The sequence below is a fragment of the Miniopterus schreibersii genome (assembly GCF_964146895.1).
Source record: "Miniopterus schreibersii genome assembly, chromosome: 3".
In the NCBI taxonomy this organism is placed as follows: domain Eukaryota; kingdom Metazoa; phylum Chordata; class Mammalia; order Chiroptera; family Miniopteridae; genus Miniopterus; species Miniopterus schreibersii.
The window spans coordinates 72,740,685-72,767,422 of NC_138103.1; the positions used below are offsets into that span (position 1 = coordinate 72,740,685).

At 35.8% G+C, this 26,738-nt stretch overlaps 2 protein-coding genes across 2 annotated transcripts in view; one reads left to right on the top strand and one right to left on the bottom strand.

Moving 5' to 3' along the window:
• TRIM23 (tripartite motif containing 23) overlaps positions 1-3,709 on the top strand; it is a 28,641-nt gene extending 24,932 nt beyond the window's left edge. Inside the window, exon 11 of the mRNA XM_081131449.1 lies at positions 1,203-3,709. Within this exon, the coding sequence (XP_080987575.1) occupies positions 1,203-1,382 (180 nt within the window). The 3' untranslated portion in view covers positions 1,383-3,709. The remainder of the gene's footprint in view (positions 1-1,202) is intronic.
• A 2,130-nt stretch (positions 3,710-5,839) lies between these two features.
• Positions 5,840-26,691, bottom strand: PPWD1 (peptidylprolyl isomerase domain and WD repeat containing 1). The gene is made up of 11 exons (XM_081131468.1): positions 26,469-26,691; positions 23,021-23,123; positions 20,945-21,045; positions 20,692-20,812; positions 18,357-18,804; positions 14,450-14,640; positions 13,397-13,586; positions 9,671-9,852; positions 8,240-8,321; positions 7,167-7,349; positions 5,840-6,146 (listed from the first exon to the last, which is right to left on the bottom strand). Exons 1-11 carry the CDS (start codon positions 26,662-26,664, stop codon positions 6,003-6,005), a joined length of 1,941 nt encoding a protein of 646 aa, XP_080987594.1. The 5' UTR covers positions 26,665-26,691; the 3' UTR covers positions 5,840-6,002.
• Positions 26,692-26,738: the final 47 nt, after the last annotated feature.

Consider the following 26,738-nt stretch of genomic DNA (forward strand, 5'->3'; position numbering starts at 1 on the left):
TTATGGTGGTAGGATTGTTAGAATTTAGTGACCAAATGGGGGGAGGAAGGATGGGGTAGCTCGAGAGTCCTAGATCTTCAGCCTAAGTTTCTAGGAGGGTCAAAATGGTTTAAGTGCACAGAGCGGCTTAGATGTTAGGAGGAGGAGTAGGAGGAGGGATGTAGGATTTTCCCCTTAATTTTTAAGAAAAGGCCAAAAAAAACCTGATACGCTTTGCTATACTTATGGTTAAAGAAATACAAATAAGACAAAGTGAAATACCATTTTCCAAGTATCATATTGTGAAAGACAAAAATCTTTGAGAGTTGTCAGACTCACATACACTACGGTGTGGTTATTAAACAATTTTCTCAGAGGGCAATATGGCAATACCTGTCAAAGTTTTAGATGCATATACCTTCTTACCCTGTACTTCTACCTCTAGTAATATATCCCTCAGACAAATATCCTAAGGTTATTCTATGGATACTTTTGCAAGTATTATGTATGTAAAAAATAAATATATGTGTATACGTATGTATTTGTAATAGCACATAAGCACACAACTTCAGGACCGGTAAAGATGATTACGTTGCACCTACACAGTGGAATGCAATTCAGATGTTAAAAATGTGGAAAATCTCTATGTCCTGATAATGGAAAGATATCTATATTCAACATGTATGTTAAGTAGAAAACAACAACAAAAACTAGAGTATGTGTTCCTTTTTGTGTTTATTTGCATGAATGGGCATGGAAATTTTCTGGAAAATTTTGGAAGAGATGATTACTGGTGGTTGCTTCTGGGAAGTAGGGTTGTTCAGAAGTGTTCAGAATAGTAGTTTAATAAACTCTTCATTTTACAAACTCTATGTAAAAGCTATTTTTAAACTACATACACATTAATTTTTCTTTTAAATTGATGCCTTATAATGACTCAGGTATTATCTTTCATTCAGACTGCTGGCTTTTATTGATCTCATTGTAAGGCTATTTTTATAAACAATATATAATATAAATAAGTAAATGATTTTAACCAAAACTCTAATTTTTGCTAGTTTTATTAATCTCAGAAAAATTACTGAAAGGTGAATCTAGGTTTTTAGATTAGGCTTTGGTTAGAATGGTACCAATAGAATTCTTTATAAAATGGTAATAATTAGAAAAATGGTAATATTGATGGACTGAGTTTTAAAAAATTCTGATGTATATATATCTTTCAGGATGTTGCTGGAGCTCTTTCAGTAGAAGAAATCACTGAACTGCTCAGTCTTCATAAACTGTGCTGTGGCCGTAGCTGGTACATTCAGGGCTGTGATGCTCGAAGCGGCATGGGGCTCTATGAAGGGCTGGACTGGCTCTCGCGGCAACTTGTGGCTGCTGGAGTATTGGATGTAGCTTGATTTTAAATGCAGCAGTTGTTTCAGGTTTTGTGGTTAAGAGTTATTTTGCACATAATATGTTGTAAAATTCTACATCTCAAAGATAGTTAATTTAGGATATGCATATGAAATGAATCTTGGATTGGGGATTCAGTCTTGTATTGCTTTACAAAAATTATTTTGTAGCAAAATTTAAGTATCTGATTGAGCAAATTAAATTGGATTAGTAGGTATTTCCTGAGTTTACACCTTTTAGAATGTGCACGTGTCATTTGAGTCTTTCAGATTGTATGTGACCACATACTGAGAGAGGAATAGTTACAGGGGGTAAGTGAGGCTATTCCTACATCCCACCGAGCGCCTGCAGCCAGTGAAGCGTGGCCTAGCATGCTCTCTCACTGAACGTGGCAGCGTTTAGTAGTGAGAACGGCAATGATTTGATGAATTAGAATCCACAGATTGCATCTTTGGGTAATAGGATTATTTTTATCTTTAGCATAACAGAACACCTTTAATGCTAAGACTATAAGCTATAGAAAATTAATATTTTATACAGTGTTTTATTAAAACTTTCTCCTAATGCATTTTGTATAAAACCCAGTGAGTCAGAATGAAATGTTACCTAACTAGGCGTGATTGTAAGATTAGTACTAACCTGAAGAACAATTAATAATAAAACTGTGAAAGTCAGTTACGTTCTAGTTGATCTTCACTTATGAGAGACATTTCCAGGGCTGAACCTGGATGTATTATTTCCTAGGTTAGAGCTCTAAACTGGTCCTTCTATTTTTTCAGCATATTTAAAGTAGTTAGTGTTTCTTTTGAAAATAATATTGCATCCTTAGTGAGAATGACTATACGTAAAAGGTAGTAAATTACACGAAGAACCAGGGTTGGCTTTACATAAAAGAGAGACATCTAAGTAGAAAACTACCTTTATCTTAAGTCATTTGAACAAGGGGGAAGGCTTTTTATATCATTTAAAATGTTTTCCCAAAGTGCGTTTATCTTGACAATAAAACGTGATCTTGTCTAGGCTCTTTGTGACAAGGCCTTGAAAAGTTAAGAGAAAATGCATGTCTAAGAAAGGAAAAGAAGAAACGTTGAAAAAGTTTACATCACACTTATTATGCAGTGTTGAGAGTAAAAATGTTGTGCTCTTGTCTTCATATTTTTAGGATGTTCTCTTATTATGGCAGTACAATTTATTATATTTAAACAAAACTAGATTGGATTTTATGGATTTTAATCCTTACCAGAGGACATGCCTAGAAAGAGGAAGGGAGAGAGACATCAGTGTGAGAGGGAAACTTGATCGGTTGCTTTCCATATGCTCCCTGACTGTGAATCAAACCTGCAACTCAGGTTTGTGCCCTGACCAGGAAACAGACTTTTGGTGCACAGGGCGATGCTCAACCACCTGAGTCACTGCAGCCAGGCGGATTTCATGGTTTTTAAAAAAATACTTTTTATATTTTAGGATGAAGTTCAATCATAAATCTTAGTTGAACTACTATGAAGACATTGATGTCTGATGACAAGATGTGACTTGGTGGTACTGTTTTGGTTCAGTTTCTTCAAATGTATTTTTGTTTAAAAACAACAAAACTTTTAGAAAATAAGCATTAAAAAAAAAAGCCCATCAGTGTTATGGGCAATGTGTAAATAAGTAAATACAATAATTATATTGTCCTTTATTTTTCAAGTAAAAGGTCATGCTGTTACAAGTATAGTTTGTTCATATAAATACTACTTCTGAATTAAGTTATTTAATATTAAACTGATTGCAATAACTGTGAAAAATAAAAAAGGTGTTACATTTACCTGTGAACCCTTGAACTGTTTTCTCTACCAGGTAATTGAAAGAAAAATGTTTAACACTAATATGTAAACTTGCTTTCCTGTAAATTATTTTTATTTCACCAGTTTTGTTAACCTTTGTAATTCACATTCTTAGCATATTACTAAACAATTTTTAAAACTGCTTAGACCTGATTATAACGTACATAATAGTAGTGTTTGTGTGTGATTTCTTTTTAAGAAACATTTTTCTTAGGCTGTTACTACTATTTGTGGTTGTGTTCTTTTACTATTAAGATTGTGCTCGTTCTCTCTGGGAAATGTCAAATTTAAGAATAAGAAAGAAATGTTAAACACATTCTATTAGGACTTGATTCCTAGCTCTGAATTTCTGTATTAAGCCTACATATTACTGTATAATGTATGTAAAGCAGGTTTTTCAAGTGTATAGCCCTGGTCTGTAATTCTGGAATGCTTTATAATCACCAGAAGCCATTTTTGCATTATACATACGATCAATGTAAGCAATAAACTGTTAGAATCCTTTTAAAGAAGTCCTATCATTATTCTAAAAATTCTGTTTCTTGAGCCATCTATCTAGTAGTAGTGCTAGTAACCAATTTAAAGTCATATTTGCATTGTGGTTAAGAAAAACAAAAAATAGGATAGGGACTCATGTCAAATTTGAGATATAGTATATTAAAGATTTAGAGAACAACTTGTATTTGCAGTGTAAATTACATTTTAATGAGTATTATAACTGGTATTTTGAAAAGAGCTAAAATTTTGCATTGAACAGTTTATTGCTTTTTAAATTTAACCTTGTTTCATTTGAGAGCATAGCATTTTATTTATTTATTAATTATATCTTTATTGATTTCAGAGAGAGGAAGGGAGAGGGAGGGAGGGAGAGAGAAACATCAATGATGAGAGAGTCATTGATTGGCTGCCTCCTGCACGCCCCCGACTGGGGATCGAGCCCGCAACCAGGGCATGTGCCCTGACCGGGAATCGAACCCCGATCGCCTGGATCCTAGGTTGATGCTCAACCGCCGAGCCACTCCGGCCGGGCGAGAACATAGCATTTTAAATAACGGTTTTAGAAAATGGCTTGAAAAACTTAGCTCTAGCCTATGAACTAACTGCCAAAAGAAAACCTTTCATCTAACACTGAGACACTGCTCCATTTGCAAAGCAGGAGGAGGGAAGAAGACAGCTGTACTCTTCTGCACAAATGGGTGAAAAGGACTAATAAGTGTCAGATGGTTTCCTGCCAATAATTTAAAACAGGCTTTTAAAAAAGACCTACTGCCCTGGCCGGTTTGGCGCAGCGGTTAGGGCGTCGGCCTGCGCACTGAGGCGGCCTGGGTTCAGTTTCAGCCAGGGGCACGTACCTTGGTTGCAGGCTTGGCCCTGGTCGGGGTGCGTGTGGGCAGCAACCAATCTATGTCTCTCTCACATCGATGTGGTTCTCTCCCTCCCCCTTCCACTCTCTCTGAGAAGCAATGGAAAAATATCCTCGGGGGAGGATTAAAAAGAGAAGACATCATCTGCCAATTTGTGTGTTAGGTCTACTGAGTATGTTAAATTTGTGACATGGAGTGGAAAAATTCATAATCAAATTGGATTTTCACTCGAAGCAAAATGATAGTATTTTGAGGGAAATGAGGCTTCACCACCACTTGGTGGCAGTATTGCCAAAAATTTAGGTTTAAGTCTTTAGGGATGAATATACCTGCTAGGTAGAGAAGTCTAAACACCTAAAACTAGGAAGGAATGGTAAGCGTCACAGTGAAAAGTCAGTTTATGCCCAACTTTGAGGTGCCCTTTGTAGGAGGGGGACACAGTCTTCAAGCACATGCTCCATCACAGAAGCCTGTGGTACAAAAGGAACAAAGGAAACATCCTGCTGGTCAAAACGAAAAGTGTAAGCTGGAACGTAAAGCAGGAGATCGAAATCCCTAAGCACGTCTGTTGAACAGGCTCCCCCTACAAGATCCTGAAGAGTCTTTCCAGAAATTAGACACGGTAAGTTCTTAATAGTTATAAAGTTACCAGGGTAAGCGAAGAGATCAATACAAGACTTTGGATTCATTGTTTTACTGCTCCAATTTCTACTAATCTCTCATCATATACTAAAATTTTTACTCAATATGTATTTTTTGATGGTATATTTAGTAAGGCTAAGAAAAGAAATACTATAAATTGACAGAAAAATTAGCTACATTAGTGAATCTGATTAGTGAATTAGAAATAGTGAATCTGCCCACAAAACCAAGGTCTCAGGTATTCACTTACTATATTTGAAGGAATATTTTATAATTATTAAGGAATTTAACACTTTTGACTAAAGGGCCTACTTATTTACTGAAGTTTTACTTACCACTACTTACAACTTAATGATCAATAGACAAAACTATTTGGCATGGAACACAAACCTTGTAAAAGAAAAGAAACAGTATATACTATCAGATCCTTTCTTCATGGGTCAAAAGAAACGTGAGGGCAGATTAACCGGCATGTTTTAAAAAGCTAAGGAACAAAGGCATACTACTCTCGTTATTTACTATGGTTTTGAATCTAGTGAGAAATTACATATGAGGAGTGCTATTTTGCCTGAGTTTAGTCCATTTCAATTTTTCACCTCCTAGATGAGAAATACTGCAAGGAAAAGGCAGTGTTTTAAAAAATGGCCTTTAATGAAAAATATAAAAATACAATACTGCAATCCTTGAAACATGATTTGTATGTTCAGCAAGTCTTAGGAGATTCCCAACGTAAAATAATCCTGTGTTTACTATATGTGTGTTTTTATTTACAAATACAATAAAACATCCGATTTTACTTGACAGTAATATTTATGATGCTGACATCCTCATAGGGCTTATCTGTTTTGGGATTGACTTTGACGTTGGAGATCCTTTGTACAACTTCCATTCCTTTAGTCACTCTTCCAAATACCGTGTGCTTATTATCAAGCCAAGGCTGTGTTGGAGTACAAATGGAAAATCTTGGTAAGCCAGGTTTCTTAATTCACACCCTCTGGGTGAGCAAATTAAAGAATTCAAATTTATGCTTTACTTTTTATGTAATTAAAAAGATTTACAGTAATTTCACTTAGAAGATTTTAAAAGTAATTTCCATGTTTATAAGAAAAATATAAAAGCATAGTATAATGTTTAAATATCTGCATCTTTCAGACCAAAGGGAGCTGGAACGTGTTTGTTAAAGGCAAGATTCTTTGCATAGTTTAAAGAATTATGGCTAAGGCTTTAAAAGTTCTCTGCAGGAATCCTACCTGCACAATTAAAAGGTAACTGGAATAGTTTCAGCAGCATGTGCTTTGGCATCAGATGCTGGCTCTGCTACTTGACCTTCCGCAAAGCAAATCAGTCATGTTTGTTTCCTCATCTATTATTTAAAACTGGGTATAGTGATACTAGAAGTATTTTAAATATTACACAAGACTATGTGCCTGGCAGATAGTAGTTATATTTTTCCTTCATTGCTTAGTACTTAATTCCAAAATATAAAGTGTATAATTTTTATAATTATGTGGAACTGCATAGCAATAGAGCTAGATATTCTTATACTGTATTCCATCAAATCTACAATGCCATCGATTATTGGGTTGCATTCTGATTTCAGAGATATAAAAATGTGGGAGAAAATGTCTTAAAACCAGGAATTCATATACTCTAATCCTGCATTCTAAAGATGAGGAAACAGGACCAGGGGTGAAATAATTTGTTTTGAACTGTACAAAACAATAATAGTGGCAAAGATGACTAAAACTTAAGTGTCCTAAATTACAGAAGCACCGTATTACAAAATAAATCTGATTTGTTAGGTAATTTTATATTTTCTTATCTAAACTGTTTTCATTCTTACATCCTGGCAGATATAAATAATGGTACAGAATAATGCATCTTTCTCTTCCACTGAGTTCACTCTTAGATTATAACCTATGAACCTGTGGCTTACACATAATGCTCTTCTACTCACCGTTGGCACTACAGTTATGAAAAACTGAGATCCGTTAGTATTAGATCCAGCATTAGCCATGCTGAGTGTATATGGTCTGTCGTGTCGTAATGTTGAATGAAATTCATCTTCAAATTCTCCTCCCCATATGCTTTCTCCTCCCATACCAGTACCTGTTGGATCTCCCGTCTGAATCATGAAGCCCTTCACAGAAAGTAAACAAAAAAACATATTACATTGTCCTTTTCTATATGCATGTTCTGGAGTTATGTTTGTCAAGAGTGCTTTGTATTCAATAAAATTGTAAGTTAACAGTCACTCTTTAAAATTTTATTAAACTCTTAGTAAGTTACACTTTAATTTGGATGATATACTTCTATTGCTCAATTGCTACCTAATTTAAAATAAAAATGCAAAGGTCTTCTCATTTATAGACATGTATATCTTCCTCAATAATCTAACCAAAACTAATAGTGTAAATAAGTTTCAGGATCTGTATAGTATATTAGATCTTACATAATTGCCGAATTCTTCTCTCCTTCCTCTCCCTAAACACTGGATTTTCTGGATTCCATTTCATTAATTCCTCTAGAGCCCTGAAGTTTGACTTTTCCTCCTGACATTCTGACCTGTCAGTAACCAAGAACTACATCAGTTTTATGGAATGCTGCCCAACAAAAGCCTGGGCAGAGTTCATTCTGCTCTTCAGGTATTAATGTGGTTCTCACAGATTAAGTTGCACCTGGGCTCTTCTATTATTTAAAATCTTTTCTTCTAGACCTAGAATTTACCTAGCCACTAGAAACAGGTTGCCCTGGCTATTGGTTTTATCTCAGCATGACCCTTTACTCAGCATGTGACCTTGTTTTCAGCTGTTGATAAAGTATTGCTGCAGTGTTTCTAAAAAGATAATTATGCTACTATTCCTGTTCTCAATTCTGGATCTGATATTTGTGACCATTCTTCTTTTGGCTTCCATAGTCCATTTTTCCTATTCCCTTCTAATAAACTGAGAGAATGATATGCCTTAGGTTTAAACCTCTTGTTATGTAATAATACACGGTTCCTTAAATAATAAAATTTGCATAACTTACCTTAATTATACGGTGAAATGTATGTCCATTATAATAACCATTTCTGCTGTGGACACAGAAGTTTTCCACTGTCTTAGGGCACCTAAAGTAAGACATATATTAAGAATATGAAATCTATTCAGAGTATGTAACATAATTTCTTGCAGTTCTGCATCCTAATGGTATTTTCAGTATCATCTGAATGTTTCAGAAGGACAGTCTTTTTTTAAAAACCTCTTCTAATATGAGAGAAAACAAGAGTTGAAAGGGCATATAAGCGGTAGTATATTATTATTGTTTAGTAGTATATTATAGTTTAATGTAGTATCTTTACATCAGGATTGCTTGTTATAATTGAGTTTGACAATATTTAGATTTCAAGGTTATTTAGTTTAAAAAACAACCATAGCACCTTAAAATATATACAATCTGATCTATATGGTGGGTTAAGTTCCCAAGAAAGATAATTTTCTCATAAAAACAATGTTATGGTACTGTGATACATTCCTGACCAAGGACTTATTTACTGAGATACTATTTCAGTGAATCAACTTTAAGTGATAATCAGACACACTGAATATGAAGCATTCTAAATAATATTAACTAACCCCACAGGAAGATTTAATGTGGTACATTATCCTGTAATAGCTCTTAGAGCTGAGAATGGAAGGGAAAATCAAGAGAATTTTCATGAAGTACATCAGGGAGCAACAGGCTTAATGGGGTACATGGGTTTTAAGCACTTGAAATGAGATAGTCCAGGAGTTGAGACCTACCTAGTTCTTTGTTCAGTACCAGGGAATGGTATGATAAAACATTCATATCTAAAATAACTAAGTATTTTTAAGTAAAGGTGTTAGAAAAGGTGTCACCTTTTGAATCAAGACTAGCCAGAGGTACTTTAGTGTATTTGGTATTTGCATGCTCATTTTGAAAACTTTTAAACTGTTCAGAATACTCTTCTGCTTTTTTCAATGGAATACTCTTACACGTTTTATTGGAATTCGTTTTCAAAAATAAGGCTAGTGGGTCTAAGGAAAAGGAGGTAGATGCCCAGCAATTGTCAAGAAAGAAAAATAATTATCCTCCCCTTAACGATCTGCTTTGAGAGGAAAGCCAGTTATAATAAGCGAGCAACAAATCTTATACTTGGGATGTGCAGTTAATGGTAATAGTAATATATATTTGTATATCACTTTTTAGGTTCATTCAGCACTTTCACAGCAAAGATATTCTGTCTTCATATTTTATAAACCTGTTAAGTATGTGTATGTATGTATAAAAATTTCCCTTTTTCCAGTGGAACAGTTATCAGAAATCTCAGGCTTGATGCTCTATCAAACACTTCAATTCTTCAAAATTCTTTAAGTCAAAATAAAAATTCTAAGTTGCACATTTTCTTCAAATATACACATTTCCATTGGTGGTTTAGACAACAAAAACAGTACATACTCAACAGGAAAAAGTTTGATGTGAATGTCTCCCATGCTTGTGTGGATAATGGCACTATCTGAAACTCGTTTGGGTCCTTCAGCCTGAGTAGCTGCCATGACTTCCTCTTTAGAAGGTTTCTCATTAAAAACATCTCGGTCAGAATCTGCACTTTTTGTATCTTCTGGTTCTCGTTTGGTAAACTAAAGGAGGAAAATAAAAAGTGAGTGAATTAAATTTTTCATCTGGTTAAAATTTATGATCAAGAAATTTCATTTCTATTTAAGTATTTGAGGAAAGTATGAGTTCACATCAAAATAAATCCTTATTTCAGGAATCACTTCCTATCACCTCAGGAGTCACTGCGTGTGTAAGGCAGTTAAATTATTTTTATACTTATATGAAAATAATCTATATAACGAAGATGTATGATTTTAAGTTGGACTTAACCCTTTGTGGTCGTTTGTCTACTCTCAGCCACTAAAGCTTTTTTACCGTTCCGGTCGTATGTCTACTCTCAGCCACCAAAGCTTTTTTACTGTTCTGGTCGTATGTCTGCTCTCAGCCACCACAGCAAGGAACCATACGAATCTTAACTCCATTCATGTATCAGTTCATAATTTCTCTGAAAGCTCTTAATTCCGACCAGTACGACACCCATGTCCAAATTTAATACGACCGCAAAGGGTTAATATCCTTTTGAGCGGGAATTTTTTGGGGAATTTAGGAAGATGCAGGGTTTTTTCGTAGGGCTTTACTTCTGCCTTCTACCATGTCCTAACCTGCCACCTGTTGTCTACTTTTCTCTCTTTAGAATTCCTGGGTTTGAAGTCCAGCTCTGTCATTTACTAGTTACGTGACTTCAGGGAAGTAAACTATTTCTTACATTTCCTCATTCATAAATGGAAATAATAATAACTACCTCAAAATGGTACCTGTCGTGAAGATTACGTGAAGGGATGTAAACTGCTTAGAGAAGAGTGCTTACTGTATAGAGGACACTGTATACATAGTAATGCTTGCTATTATTATGAGCAGGACCTGGTGCTAGGTAGGATGAGCATTCAAAGATAAATCAGTAATGAATCTTGATTTTTTTTTGCAGAGTCTCAGTGGATATACCTAAACCCTGAAGTTTGGGAGAAAGAATACAAACTTTGGGTGAAGTTACAGAAACCTCAGGATCCACGGGGTATAGGGAGAATTGAGAAAAACCTTCAATTGTTAAAACTCTGGATTTTTCAAGCCCTGTTTCTTTTATTTGACTCTAAGTAGGAATCTTTCCTCCCAAGAAAGCTCTACCTGATGCCAGCTGAGTTCCAGGAAGGTAAAGCTCGTGCCCAGGCCCTGTCTTGCCTAACAGCATTCCTTGGTCCAACAGAAGAGATTCCAAATAACCGAACTAGGACGTGACTGCCTTCACATCTTACTCTCCAGTGTCAAAGGAATGGCATGTCTGTTATACTATTCATATGAATTTTTAAATATTCTTGAGCTAAATTATCTTGATTTAGCTCACATATAAAACTACTAAAGTTCAAATTTTGTAAAATTTTACTTTTATTTCAAGATACTGGATTTGAAAATAGAAATGTATATATACCATTTTAATTTTGCTTAAGAATATGTACATCTAATAAACCTGAAAGATAATTCATGAAAATGTTAGCTGTATAAATGCACTGTGAGTGACTTATTTTGTTTTTCTATTTCTTCAGAGTTTAAGAGGAACATCTGTGGTTTAGTCAACATAAAAGTAAACTCTGGGGAAAGAAAAAGAAAACTTGTTAGTTTTTTAATAAAGTGGTTGGAAAATTATATGTTTTTAGTGTATATCAAAAATTATCCTCTGTGATTTTTACCTTCAAAACTGTTAAATTATAGGTAAAAACAAGAAAAATTATTTTAACACATATTAATATTTAGCAATGACTTTGAAAGTTATAAGAAAAATTCTCACCTTAAAAGAATGTACCCATTTTAGGTTAAAGCTTGGTTGGAATAGGGAAACTGCTCTTTCCTACATGTATCAAATGCTGGTAACCTTAACAGCACCATAGCTGCTTATAATATGTCAGATGAATAAATGAATATACTATAATGGGCCACTGTGGATTTAATAGTGAAGAAAACACAGTGCCTATATTTACGGATTTTATAGTATCATGAGGAGGAGATGACAGTGTCAGCAAACAAAAAATATATCAGCAAATTATTCCAAAAAATGGGACACCAACACAACCAGGCACACCTAATCCAGACTTGATGTCAGAGAAGGCTTCCAAACTGGGATCTGAAGTATGTGTAGGAGTTTGGAGCTGTGTGTAGCTGGCAAAAGAAGAAGCCTGTGCAAATGCTTAGATGTAAAAAGGAAGACAACTTATCACAAATGAGATCAAGTTCAGTGTGGTCAATGTAACAATCAACTAAAAGTGAAGGATGATACACTAGGAGGGGCAGTAATAGAGACAGCTGGGGAGTCAGGCACTTGAAGTCATCAATAGGTTCTTGGAAATGGGGCTTTAATCACAATTATGAAAAACAAAAACAATGTGTAACAAAACCAATCTTACCACAGGATAATTCACATAAACGAGTTAAGTTCCTATGGCATTACTTCTGATCACAAAACCATCGCCAAACTTCTAAATAAAGACCCAAAACACTTCAAATATTAAATACTGAAATTAAACATTGACATAAATGTGAGCTATACATACGTTAACGGAAGATTAGTAAGAACCAGTGAGATGATTATTTTCCCTCCTCCTGCTTATTGCAGTTCTTGGTACTGGGTGGCTAGAGCCTATCCCTGCAGCTCAGGGCTTAAGGCGGGAATCAAGCCTGGACAGGACACCGTTTCATCGCAATGCACACTGACTCCCACCCCTCCACTCACTCGGATGGGGGCAGTTCAGAAATGCAGCTAACCTAATGTGTACATCTTTGGGATGTCAGAGGAAACGAGTTCCCAAAGAAAACACACACAGATATGGGGAGAATGTACAAAACTCCACACTGACAGTAGTTCCAGCTGGGAATCAATTTTTTTTCTTTCTCTTCAACATTAGAACGAAATGATAATATTTGAGGATCTGCTGTAACCACATTTGGGTCTTAAAAAAGTCTCTAACTGCAGTGTGAAGGACAGAATGCAAGGGCAGAGGTCTCTGCTTGGCTGAACAGTTAGGACAATGCTACTTCTAAATAGCTTAGAAGTTTGACTTTGAGCCCCATTTTAATTAACACGCAAAGTACTTTTAATTCACTAGGAAAAAATTACTCAGGAATATACAATTCTAAGGTAGCAACATTACAATGGAGTCAAAAGGTTAAAAAAAATGTGTTTGGAGAAGAAAGCGTGCAAGTTCAGGGGAGATAAATTATGTAAAAGAGTTAAAACTGTAAAATAATAAAAACAGAGGAATTTTTAAAACCCCATAAAGACTGTTTTGGATTCAATTATTACCATAACCACTTACTTCCTATCATCTTAGACAACACAAATAGTTATACAAGCCAGGCTGAAAAATTTTCCAAACAGAACAGAATACAATACAGAAATACTTAAAATCCAGCACTAGTTAAAATTCTACAATATTAATGCTGTAAGGTAGTATTCTGGTTGTTCAGAAAGTCTGCTACTATTGCCGACATTCTCTCCAGTTCAAAGTACAAGCTAAGAAAATAACACTCCAGCCAAACTGGAAGAAACATTAAGGTCCATCTCTTAGTACTTCCACATACCATATAAAATCTATTCTTCTTGAAAGACGTACAGACTATGGTTGGGTCAGCTTGAATATTCTGAAGAACAGGGTTTTCAGAAGCCTTCATTTCTATAGTAGCTGCAGCACGATGTTTTTTGGCTACTCCCTGGAACAAAGCCAATTGCATCACCCTAATGTTTTCTTGCTTGCCTAAGATCCGCACACACCTGAAAATAGAATGTTTTATATAATAAAATTTTTGGAATTAACTCGTTATAACATCTTTACAGATAAAAGCTGGGAATCAGCTATCCTTTATCTTTGTACAAAATAACTAATGAAAGGTTTTTAAAAAGTGCTTCTTTACCCCCTCCCTTTACTTAAAGTTATTTAAGTAACTTTAAATAAGTTACTTAAAATTGGTAGGCAGCTATAATCTTCTGGTTAAAAATATATAATCGTTCAGTCATACAGTTTTAACCTATCCCCATTATTTTAATTTATCTGCAAACCTTCAAAGATTTTGTATTGCTAAGAACAAATATAAAGTTGTTTATATGTGAGAATGTACAGCACAAGACTTTTTCTCCTTAAAATATACCTTAAGTTCTTATTTACCTTCAGTGATAGTATCTGATTGTAGCTATTCTGTACTAAGACCAAATGGACTGTTGCACAAAAGGCTTATTGTGGTTTCATGCATTTTAAGTCCTGATTTTATGTCTAGCAGGATGTAATGCCGAATTCTGTGGTTAAAATATTTGGCAACATTTAACATGAACCAGGCTAATTTAAATCAATAAGCAAAAGACAGACTATAACTTGTTAAAAAAAACACACACAAAAAAACCTTGAAACTATGCATATCTTCTTTCCATTTCTTTTACAAACATGAGTGGAAACTTTTTACATAAGAGTATAAACAACAGAAAGACCACAGAAAAATCCAGTCAAAACATTTGGTTAAGTTTAGACATTTGGGACCATTCCACTTGTCTTGGAACAAACAAAACTCCCATTGTTTCCCTGAAGGAGGAAATGGTCCCCAATAAATGCGTTTTTTAAAAATATACATCATATTAAAACTTACCGGTTTGTTTCTACATTTATAACTTTAATGCCCAGCATTGTTCCATATAGCACAAAGTGTCCAGTTTCATCAAAAACTATATTAATTAATCTCACTGCATCCACCTTCTCCAACTCACGTTCTACAGCCATTCGTCGGCCAAATTCCATGTCTGGTAGCTGTTGCCTCATTTGCTGTAGTTCAGTAAACATCTAGGAAACAAACCACTTATTAACAAAAAAGCTACATAATAAAGAAAATGAGAATTCAAATAGAAGCAGAGTATACATTAAGAGCAACTGACAGTTTGTGTACTTACATGTCTCTTATGGAGGATTCTAAACACTATAAGCAGGAAATAAAAAACATGTTCAACCATAAAAAAATAATTTACACTAACTGGTTCTTCTAATTAAACAAAAACAAACCAGTTAGCCAATATAATTACTACTTTCTCTATAGAAACAACAATATTTCTGCTGCCTTTTATAAGCTATAGACTAGCACTTTCTAGTAGACATATAATGCAAACCACATAAGTAATTTAAAATTTTCAAGTAGCTACATTAAAAAAAGTAAAAAACAAACAGGTGAAATTAATGTTTTATTCAACCCAACACACTCAAAATATTAACATTTAAACATTAAGCAATTTAATAAAATTGAGATAGAATTACATTGTTTTCTTATATTAAGTCTTTGAAATCGTATTTTATACTTTCAGTCTATCTCAATTTGAAATAGCCACATATCAAGTGTTCAAGAGCCACATGTGGCTAGTGGCTACTATACTGGGTGATGCAGCTATAGGCTGTCCTTACATAAGGATCATGGGGCCTGACATAATTAGCACTCAATTTTTTTCTCCTTAATCCTCACCTGAGGATATGTTTATTGATTTTAGAAAGACAAGAAGGGAGAGGGAAGGAGGGATGGGGGGAGAGTAAGAGAGATAAACTTCAATATGAGAGAGAAATATCTATGGTTGCCTCCCGAATGTACCCTGACGAGGGATTGAACTGGCAACCTGGGCATGTTCCCAGACGGGGAATTGAAACCTGCCACCTTTTGACATATGGAATGATGCTGCAACCAACTGAGCCACCCAGCTAGGGCAGCACTCAATTTTTGTTGAATGAATAAATTCTTATTATTTCACTAATGTATAACAATTTCACGGTATTTCAGAAAGCGTTTCAAGTTGTGTTGACATGGACTATAATTACAGTTAGACTATCTATAGTAAATATGATGTAGGACAGATGAGTATTTTTATGGGTGCACTTTAGTTTGGAAATTTGGTTTACTTTTTTTAGATAATATAGAAAAATAGGGGTCACATCTAATTACTACTATTACACTATAAGCCTCCCAAAAGATATGATCTTTACATTTATTTTTCCAGATATTTACAGCATCAAAGAGCAGAATTCAATAGTTCTCCATTGTAGACAAAAATAAGCCAGACTTATATTCCATCTACTCCCCCCCCATGTCTGTGTTAACTAGAAATCTCCAGCTTTTATATATGGAAAGAACAATATACTCCAAAAATCAAAAGGAGGTATGTGTTAGGGAATGGTCCATAGACCAGCAAAGAGCGTGGCCATTAGAGTTCCTTTTCTCCAGTCTCTGAGACTGATACATGTTACTGATTTACATATTCATATGTCAGAAACAGCCTATATGCTGTTTCTGTAGTGAGGAACCCCTGATTATTTTTGCTAGAGAGAGAATTCAGTTTTAAGATTTAAAGTTTGTAGATGGCATCTGCTTATATATATGTATTTTATAAATGTTAATCCAACCTGATGAGCACATCAGAATCTTTCTAAAGACTTCTAGCCTTACTAGCAGGGCCTCTGTGATCCACAACTGTGTGGCCATATGCAGTGATTCTGGTTAATAAATGCTAAAAGATACTTCACACCATCCAATTAAATTTCTTGTGTGTTAAACTAGGATTCTTCACTAGTTAGAAACTTCCCCCTGTAACATGGAACTGTGAAATTCTGGTCATTTACTAGTCACTAGCATTGTAACTAATTTAACTGACATTTGCCCTTTTTTGTGCAAACTTTCTCATTCTGAATCTCAGGTCCTGTCATAGACTTTAACACTGAGCTCTTTTAACACCTTAGCTCTATCATGTCAACAAATGTTGAAGACAACAATGAATAATAGAGGGGACTGAACAGCTCAGAGTATGTATGCTAAGAGATTTATATCCAGAGACTAAGATTTGAATATTTCTTATCCTAAGGAATCTTAAAAGAGCTGCAAGTTGGTAAAGAGTTTTTAAAATTATATTTAAACTGAAACTAGTATCTAGTTATCAACCACCACTAAAGAAAAAAAAATCACAAAGGTTTCTCCTTTTCTTAAAAGCACAGTGGAAAGCCATCTTCTTCCAACAAGAAAATGCATCATAAGAATGATTTGACTAGCAAACAGAACTTCACATTTGTGTGGATTCACAGTACTTCAGGCAGACAATCCACCTAACTTATTACACTTGCCACAAAACAAGAGTGCCATAAGAGTGACAAAATTTCTGAAGAGCTTAATGCAGGGAATATAATCAGTCACTAGAGAGACTGTAGAGTCAACACTGTCCTACAATAAACATTACTGCTCCAGAGGGTCAACCCGGATGCTTAGAGGGTTCAATATACCATTAGCAGTTAGAGAACCACTTGATGAAAACAGCTGATGAGACCCAAGTCTCCACAAAAACTGGTCAACTTTGCATGGATAAACTCTTACTCTATAACGATATGCTCTAACAAATTTTTAATCCTCACCTGAGGATATTTTTTCCATTGCTTTTCAGAGAGAGTGGTAGAGTGGAAGAAAAATTGATGTGAGAGAGATGCATTGATTGGTTGACTCCCGCATGTGCCCCGACCAGGGACAGGGACAGGGAAGGAGCCTGCAACCAAGGTACATGCCCTTGGCCGGAATCAAACCCAGGACCCTTCAGTCCACGAGCCAACACTCAAACCACTGAGCCAAACTGGCTAGGGCTCTAACAAATTCTTATTAGCAGTAATTATGTGTAATGGGAGAAATGGAGGAAGGGGTCACTCCAGGCAGACAGAACAGGATGCTCAAGAAACTGAAGCAAGGCCTAACTGGCTAGAGTAAAAGGCAAGGAGAAAGGGGAGCTACACTAGGCTGTAATGGTAGGCAAGGGACCACAACATGGCAGGCCGTTATTTTGGTCTTGATCCTAAGAACAGGAAGTCACTGAAAGGTTCAAAGGATGACATGATCAGATACATGTTTTTAAAAGATTACTCTGATGGGGCATGGATAACAGATTAGGAGGAAGCCAGAATAGATACTAGCAGTCAGCCACGTGATAAGCCGGCAAAAGATCACTAACTAGAGTAGTGGCAGGTGTGCTGAAAGGAAATGGATGGATTTAAAGTATATTTAGAAAGTAAAATTGTCAGGTAAGGAAATAGAGTTAAGGATGACTCAGGCTTCTGGCTTCTGCAAGTAATGGACATTGGTGCCACTCATGAAGACAGAAAATAAAAAGACAGTACCAGGTTTGTTCATAATAGAAAACTGGAGAAATAAATTTGGGAATAGTCACAGACAAAAAGGTATGAGTAGAGTGGGAAGAGGGGGTGCCTCAAATGCATTTTGAAGATCTTAAGAGAATGAGCTTGCAAACAAAAAACCGAAAAAACAGATACATAGTAGAATCACTGGCTCAGAAGAAATAAACCTAGGGGACAGAGTTTTGAAGAGCAACAATGCAAGACAGCAGACAACTGGATATTATCTTTAATGTGCTAAGAGAAAATAAATAGCAATCTAAATGTCTATATTCAGAAAACATACCTTTTAAAGCAATAGCACAAGACAAAGACATTTTCAGAAAAGTAAAACATGATTAAATTTAAGTTGCACTTACACTTAGTGATTCATCAAAGACTCTCATGAGTTTTCCAGTTAAAAACCTGAAAATTCTAACTTTTCTATCAGAACCAATTGTAGCTATTTTCTTTCCATCAGGTGAAAAACATATGCTGGTTGGATAAGCCTTGCACTTGGCAAATTCATATAAATCTGTGTCAGTTTTATATTCCCAGTTCACATTTCTGGGGAATTTATATTCATGAGGAGGCCCAGTCCAGTACTCAATCATTCCAGATTTGTCAGAAGACACTACTGCTTTGTAAACTGGGTTTAGCCGTATCTGAGTAAGAGGTGACGTGTGGAGTTTGTCAAAAACATGAAGTGGCTGGTTATCTCCTCGACCATCATAAATAAAAATTTTTCCTGTACTCTTCTCAGAAGCAGCAACAGATGATATGGCATCCCCTGGGCAATAGATCCACTCACATTGTCCAGGAAAATAGCTGAAATAATAAATTGAGAGAAAAAGGAGGTCAATACAAGAAGCAAGCATCCCTTCCTACCCTCACCACCAAAAAATGCCCTGGCCAGTGACCAGTGACTTAGCTAGTTTTGGATTCTTTGCTCAAAAAAAGGGCAGAGAGAGATACAAAAAGGGGAGGAACAACTAAGAACAGTCACTAATTTTTCTCTTTCTGACCTTATCAGTGCATTGGTAATAACTTCTGAGGATCTATCAAACTACAAGAAGAGAACTGCATATGGCAGACGATTCACTTCTTTTGGGTAGATAAGGAACCTAGTTTGACCTGGGACTTAAGATAGTCTGGGACATTGCTTTTTGGAACTCTATGTTTCCGTCTATGTATAAACTTACTCTTAAATATGTTAGCATGAACAGTATACGTTATAAATCCATTTTTGAAATACTAAAGCTCAAACGTTTTAGTTATGACTATGCCCAAAAGAAAACCATGCTTTTAACACACTCATTATTGGTAACTTGATCTTAAAACTATAAGCTGTGAACATTCTATCTGATGACCGGAGTATAAAAAAACCCAGTACAGAGTTAATCAATATACCAAATCAATATACCAAACTTATACAGGCAAATGAGTGTTGTCTCCTTCAAAGTAATCAGTCTGAGAAGTTCTACAGTTATTCCAATGATGGTCCTAATGTTCTAAACATTTTGGGACCCTTCTTTCAGAATTTCTATCAAAGCCTAAAAAAATACTCTTTCAATATCCACAAAGGTGGCAAATGTTCAACATTTATAAATATATTTGATTTTTAAAAATAGCAACATGTCGGGGGGGGGAAGATGGGGAGTAAGACAGATGATCAACAGGTATTTCAATTTGTGGTCAAAAAGTAAGTTCTGACCATAAATAATGAGACTGATTTCCTTTAGTGGTTTGTACACTGGTTTTGTAGGAAATTCCAAAAGAAGTCCTGCTCATTATTGAACTACAGTTCTCCACTCCCACATCCCAATTCATATGAAACTCTAACCCCCAATGTGATTGTATATGGCCACAGGGTCTTTAGGAGGTAATTAAGGTTTTAAATGCGGGCATATGGGTGGGGGCCTTATCCCCATAGGCCTGTGACCTTCTAAGAAGAAGAGGGAGATACCATTCCTCCTTCCATCCCCTGTTCCCAATGAAGACACAATGTGAAACAGAGAAGAGAATTCGCACCAGAAACCAAACCCTGCTGCAACCTTGACCTTGGACTTTCCAGCCTCCAGAATTGTGAGAAAATAAATTTGTTGTTTAGGCCACCCAGTTTATGGTATTTTGTTATGGCAGTCTGAGGAGAAGAAGACAAGTCTTAAACCTGTTTCTGACAATAGTATAACTTTCAGGTTGACATTCAATTAGGAGTACATAAATTCAGTATGTTCTCTTAAAAAAGACATGCTTAAAGCAAAGTATTAGCCTCATTCCTGTGCAGTTTAACCACAAAGTTTGGGTATCAATATACTTCAAAGTTTAAAATCACCAACAATAAACTTCAGTTCCAAAAATGTGCATAAGCTTTGTAAGAACATAATACCACATTACTCAAATAAGCACAAGTTTAATTATAAGTACCAGTAAATTAGACATGGTGGATCCTAGTTACTAAGTAGTGTTAAATGGATATAATGAATTATTGCTATGATGCTGTTTGGAAATTTCTGTGGCGATTAATGACAAAAACCACAGCAGAAGCCTCCAAATAGCATCATAAGAAGGATTCACCATTTCCCAAGCAAAATCCAAAGGTACATTTTTAATGGAATAATAACATATTCTGTTTAAAAATACCTATGAAATGGTAAAGTTTAGTTTAAAAATTATTTCACTAAGTTAAAAATATATAATTAAAAAAAGACTCACCCAAGCTTTAACATATTGATCATGTCAAAGTTCACTACATCAAACACCTTCATGGCTTTATCATCACCCACAGAACAGAACAATGCTCCCTCAGAGCTAACTGCAATACTCTCAATAACTCCTGTGTAAATAAATGAAATAAATACACCAAGTACCAATGAAATAAATGCACATGATTCAAATAAAATAAAAAAAGTTAAAAAAAAACTGTAGTACAGTTTAAAAGACAGCCAAAAAAAGGTGAAATTCTTACCCAGGTGACTGCGAAAATGTTTAACAAATTCAATTCCCTCTTCTACTTTTTTCCAGAACTTAACATGTCCATCATGACTGGCAGTAATAATAAAGTCTGTCCTGCACATGTAAAATTATAAAAGTTAATTTCTAAAACAAATCTATGAATCACTCAATACCCCCAAGGCAATCATTCACTGAGAATCTATGACTCTTTCAGAATAGGTTTTCAAAAAAACCTTCCTTTATGCAGGCTATTATATTAGGGTAGATGGAACACTGCAAATTTTGAAGTTCTTTTCTGGATAACGTAACAGTTGCTGCTGCACTAATTTTAATATTAAAACCTAGGCTCAGAATTGAGCTGGGACTTGACATTTAAAAAAAGAAAGAAATCTCTTTTAATGCTAAATTTACCCTATAGGCAGTCTTTTCACAGGCAAAATGTTCTAGTTTTTAGAAGTTCATAAATAATTAAATCTCAACATATTACTTTCATATACAGCAAAATTCAACGTAAGTTTGTTTTGTATCCTATCCAAGGTATTTTGGTTGTTTAAATTATCAAAAAGATTTTGTACAGAATCATCTCATGTATATAAAAATAGAAACCATTTATTGAAAACTAGTATGTGGCAGGTATTTCACACACTTTACCTTATTTAATCTTTATAGCAACTCTATTAGGGTGGGTATTTTTTATCATCATTTTACAAATTAGGAAATAGTTTTAAAATGTTAAATGTATTTGCCCTAGGTCCATAACTGGAGAGTGGCATTCAATGTCAAATCTGCCTAATTTCAAAACCTATAATCTTTCTATTATACCCTGCTGCCTTGGGTTTAAAAAAAATCTTGAGGAGAGAGTGATAGCAATTCTAGCCCAATATGCTGCTTTATACACTGACAACTTTGGACGAGGAAAGGTGCTAATGCCTGTTAGAATTATTCTATAAATGAAATATAAAGGTATTTTAATTAAATTTATATCTTAAATGGTTTCCAAGAGATTAAGAACAGACTGATCCAAAGAGCAAAGTAATTAATGTACTTCTTTCCATAATCACTTCCAATATCATCCAAGCCACCATCACATCTCATCTAGATTTCTATACTAGTCTCCTAACTGCTCTCACTGTATCCATTCTGGCGCTATTTAAATCCATTAATTTTACCACAGCCAGAGTGATCTTAAAAAAATAAATCTGGCCCGGCCGGGCGTGGCTCAGTGGTTGAGCGTCGACCTAGGATCCAGGCGATCGGGGTTCGATTCCCGGTCAGGGCACATGCCCGGGTTGCGGGCTCGATCAATGACTCTCTCATCATTGATGTTTCTATCTCTCTCTCTCCCTCTCCTTTCCTTTCTCTGAAATCAATAAAGATATATTAAAATCAATCAATCAATCAATCAATCAATCTGATGTTACTCTCCTGGTTACAGGTTCAAAATCCATACGAGGAATAGAAAACTCTCTAGGACTTAACCCTTGCATTTTTTTCTCCAGCCTCATCTGCCATTTAACTTCTTTAAACCTATTTCCCCACTTATAAAATGTAGATTATATTACTACTTCAACAGACTGTTCTTAAGATAAGTGAGATAATTTATGAAAAAGCTTTAGAACAGTATTTAGGCATAATATGAGGTAAACATATGGTAGAATATTACGATTATGATTATCCCCCTCCAAATCCCACTCACTTATTTTGAAAGTCCCATGACATTTCCAGGATTTCTTCATTCTCATCTTCTTCCACACTAGCACTGAAGAGGCCAGCTACCAAGTACTCCCATCTTGGCTAATACACTCTTCTTCTGGAAAGCTCAGACACTACCTGGCTCATCCCCTTTGGGCACTTATTTCCAAAAGATATACACACAAACTAAAGAGTTCTGTCTTAGAGGAAGCATTCCTTGTGTGACGCAGTAAAAAAACATGTAGCCCTTTAACTTAAACTAGCACAGAACATATGAAATTAAATAGAAATCCATAATATCCTAAAGTTACTTCTATAAGCCCACATCAAAATTGAAGCATTTAAAAAAAAAAAAAATCTTCTTGGAAGAAAATGAAAAAAGACATGATAGACTTACTTGGTGCACACCACATGGGTGATAACATCTCTATGCATGTAACTGCGCTCATACATGGACGCACTGGGGAGATTATCAAGATAAACTCTTTCAAACTCTAGAACTAAGGAAAAAAGGACAAAATTATTTTTAACAACTGGAACGAAATACTATTTTGTATATTCTAAATTCTACATTATTTTCTTTAACTTCTTCCATGTGTAATGAAAATAAAAATCCAGTGTCTCATGTCAGTTGTAACTTTTATTATTGCACAGTACTGAATAGCACTATTATTTAGTCAGTCACGACAAGTTCTCAGGCAATATATAGATGCTTAAATGTCCCCAGAACTTAGAAACTGAATGGCTGACTTAATATGAAGGTTACACTCAAAACCAAAACCAAAAAGCTTCATGAAAACATCAAAACCATCTTTCTAACTACATAGACCCCATTATTAGTATTATTAGTATTATTTTAATCCTCACCCAAGGATATTTTTCCATTGCTTTTTCAGAGAAAGGGAGAGAAAGAAAGGGAAAAGTATCAATGTGAGAGAGACACATGGATTGATAGCCTCCCACAGGCACCTGACCAGGGCTGGGGATTGAGCCTGCAACCAAGGTACATGCTCTTGGCCAGAATTGAACCCAGGACCCTTCAGTCTGTGGGCCAATGCTCTAAGCACTGAGCCAAACCAGCTAGGGCTACTAGTGCTATTTTAAATAATGAGAGGTCAGCGGCCATCTATAAGACACCTCAGTTTATCTTTGAGCACTAATCCTCTTTGAAGCACTGATACGGGGTTTTTTAAGTGTTGAGAAAATCCTAGAGAATATCTAGTTAAGTGCCTTTGAAGCACTTTCCAGGGAAAAAATATTTGTAAGAGTGGTAATGTGAGAAAATATTGATTTCATTATATGAAATATAAACAATTTTACTATTAAAAATGACTATGTGTACCTGAAAAAATAATCCAATGATTATTTATCCAAACATGTCCACAAAAAGTTGCTCAGTTAAATGAGCTATTTGTTTTTTATAATATTGTAGAGCAGACTAAAGCTGTGTCCGATGAACTGCCTTTCCCATCATTTTTAGTAACAGAATCCCCACTTTTATTATGAGCACACTGACATCCAGCTGTAACATGACCTTTCTCACCTTCTCCTGCAGTTAGGTGTCACCTTGCACCAATAAGATAAAAGTGGAAATGTTGTGTCAAAGTCAAGAAGTCTTCTTCAAAAGGTGTACCCTTCTTCCCTGCCTCAGTCCTAACACTTGGCACTGGGATATGAGCACTGTAATTCTAATAACCACTCAGGACAAAGATGAGGGCCGTACCCTAGTGATGCTAGGGCAGAAATGGCCTGGGTTCCTTTGGAGCCTCCAGACCAATCCTACACTGTCTACTTTGGGACTCTACACACAAGAGAGGTTAATCTTTATCTTTTTTATGTTATCGTTATTTTTGGTTTTCCTATAATATGCAGTTAAATTTAATCCTATCTGATACACATGCCTTTTGCTGTCAGTTAACTCACCTGTTGAACAGATATTTATTAACAAAATAGGTCTCAAGGCATATGGAATAAAGACGAGTAATACATAGTTCCCGTCCTTGAGAATCCATCGGATTAATTAAAGGTAGTGCCATATAATCATTTATGTCTTTCTGAAAATGTATACAAAAGTCCAATATCCAAAGAGCATGTTAAAGGAAATGGTTCCATGTCTAGAAAGTTAAATATATTACTAAAACCCTGTCCTTTCAGGCAAAATCTTGAATGATTTTTTTAAACTTTTCATACATGTTTTAAAATTTCAATTTTTTCAAACTGAATTTACTACTGACTGGCATAAATACAATGAGCATCTAATCAAGAGTGAAGATTTTTCACACCTAATAATTTCCACATTTGGCTCAATTGTATTGAGTTTCTAAGATCTTTGTCCCCTAACACTAGTATCATCACTTTGTATTTTTGGATTCTCCCCACCCCCTTATTTCCATAAAAAAAGATATGCAAGAATATTCTAATTAAAAAAAATAAGAGCATAAACATTGTAATATTCATTCATGTAGTAAATACTTATTGAGTACCTGCTATATGCAAAGCAATGGAGCAAAACTTGCTCTTATGTGCTTAGTGTTAGCAGTGGAGAGAAACATTAGACAATCACATGAATAAATATATTTCAAAATGTAAAAAGTGCAATGAGGAAAAGATTTTTATGGAAACATTTATCAGGAAGCCTTGGCAATAAAAAAGGTAATACACTTTAAGGGTGTATTACAAGGTTCAAAAAAATAGCTTTGCAAAATTCAGATACATCAAATTTGAAGGCTATCTGTAAATTCAGCATGATAAACATCTCAGAGTTATTAGCAACGTGCTTTAAAAACCCAGCACAGACTGGAGAAGTCACAATCCCAGAGGAGGGAATGCTGAGCTGAGTGCTAAGGGCTGAACCAAAAAAAAAAAAAAGGTTAGCCAAGTGAAAGGGATGAGGGTAAATATTCCAAGTAGAGACACCAAGTGGAGAAATGGCCCACGAGCAGAGTAGAAACGATAAGGAGTTAGAAAAGTATGAACTATGCTGGTTAGATAAGGAGAGACTGTATCATGAAAGGCCTTGTATGCCATCATTGGGAGTTTGGACTTTATTTTGAAAATAATGAGAAACCACTGAAGAGTGAAGTAGGGAGAGGGATAACGATTTGAATTTTTAAAAGATCACATTTTAACGGTCTTACACATTTAACAGCATTTCATAGAGCAACTTGAAAGAAAAGAATATTTAATCTATCCCTTTACTCCTTTTGCTTGACAAAAGTCTGTCACTATTCCACGTTAATGGCAAAATGCTTCATGCTATCGTATGTAAGGAAGTATGGTTTGAAAACCACAGACCTCGTGTTTTAGATGAAAGTATGTGATCCAGGAAACTTACCTTCCCTGGTCATTAAACTCACTAGTGGTGGTCAGGGTTGAAATGATATTTACCTACACTTTATGATTCTAAATAGGCACCGCCAACCCCCCACCCCCGCCTCGCATCCCCACACACTAACGCCACCCCTGAACTAAAAGCCTCAGAGCAGCCTCTTTTCCGCACCTACTAAACGGAGTTATAAATTCCAACCTCATATGGCTGCTGTAGGGATTAAGTGAGAGGCGCCAAGAACACAGTAACTACTGGCATAAGTAAGCATTAGCATCTATTACCACAAATCAGTGATTAATAGTGTTGGAAATCATCAAAAAGACGCTACACTGCGTCCCAATCGCTGTTTCGGGAGGACGTACAAGTAGAGTGCCCGGGAGTGAAAACACGACCCCCGTTTTTGAGGGCACAAAACCTCACACACACACACACCCCATCCATTTTCGGGTTTGGCTTTAACTTTGCCACTCGGGGCTCGCAGCACCGCAACTCGCCCTGTGCCTATCTCTGTAACTACCTTTCCTCTTCTTGGCCAATGTTGCCTCTACAGGTAAAGGCCCAACCCAGCGCTCTTCATTATCCTCTTCGTTCTCTTGGGCCACTGCTACTACCGCTGCCAGCTCTCTTTCTCTGAGTTCCGTTTTCTCCGCTTCCTCCGGGTCCCGGCGCCTTCTCCTCCTTAGCTGGGCATCACCGCCACCTTCCGCCTCCATGTTGTCTGAATCGTCAGAAAAGGCGCGACACACGCCGCTGGACAACCAATCCCAAGGCAGGGGCGCAGCCGGCT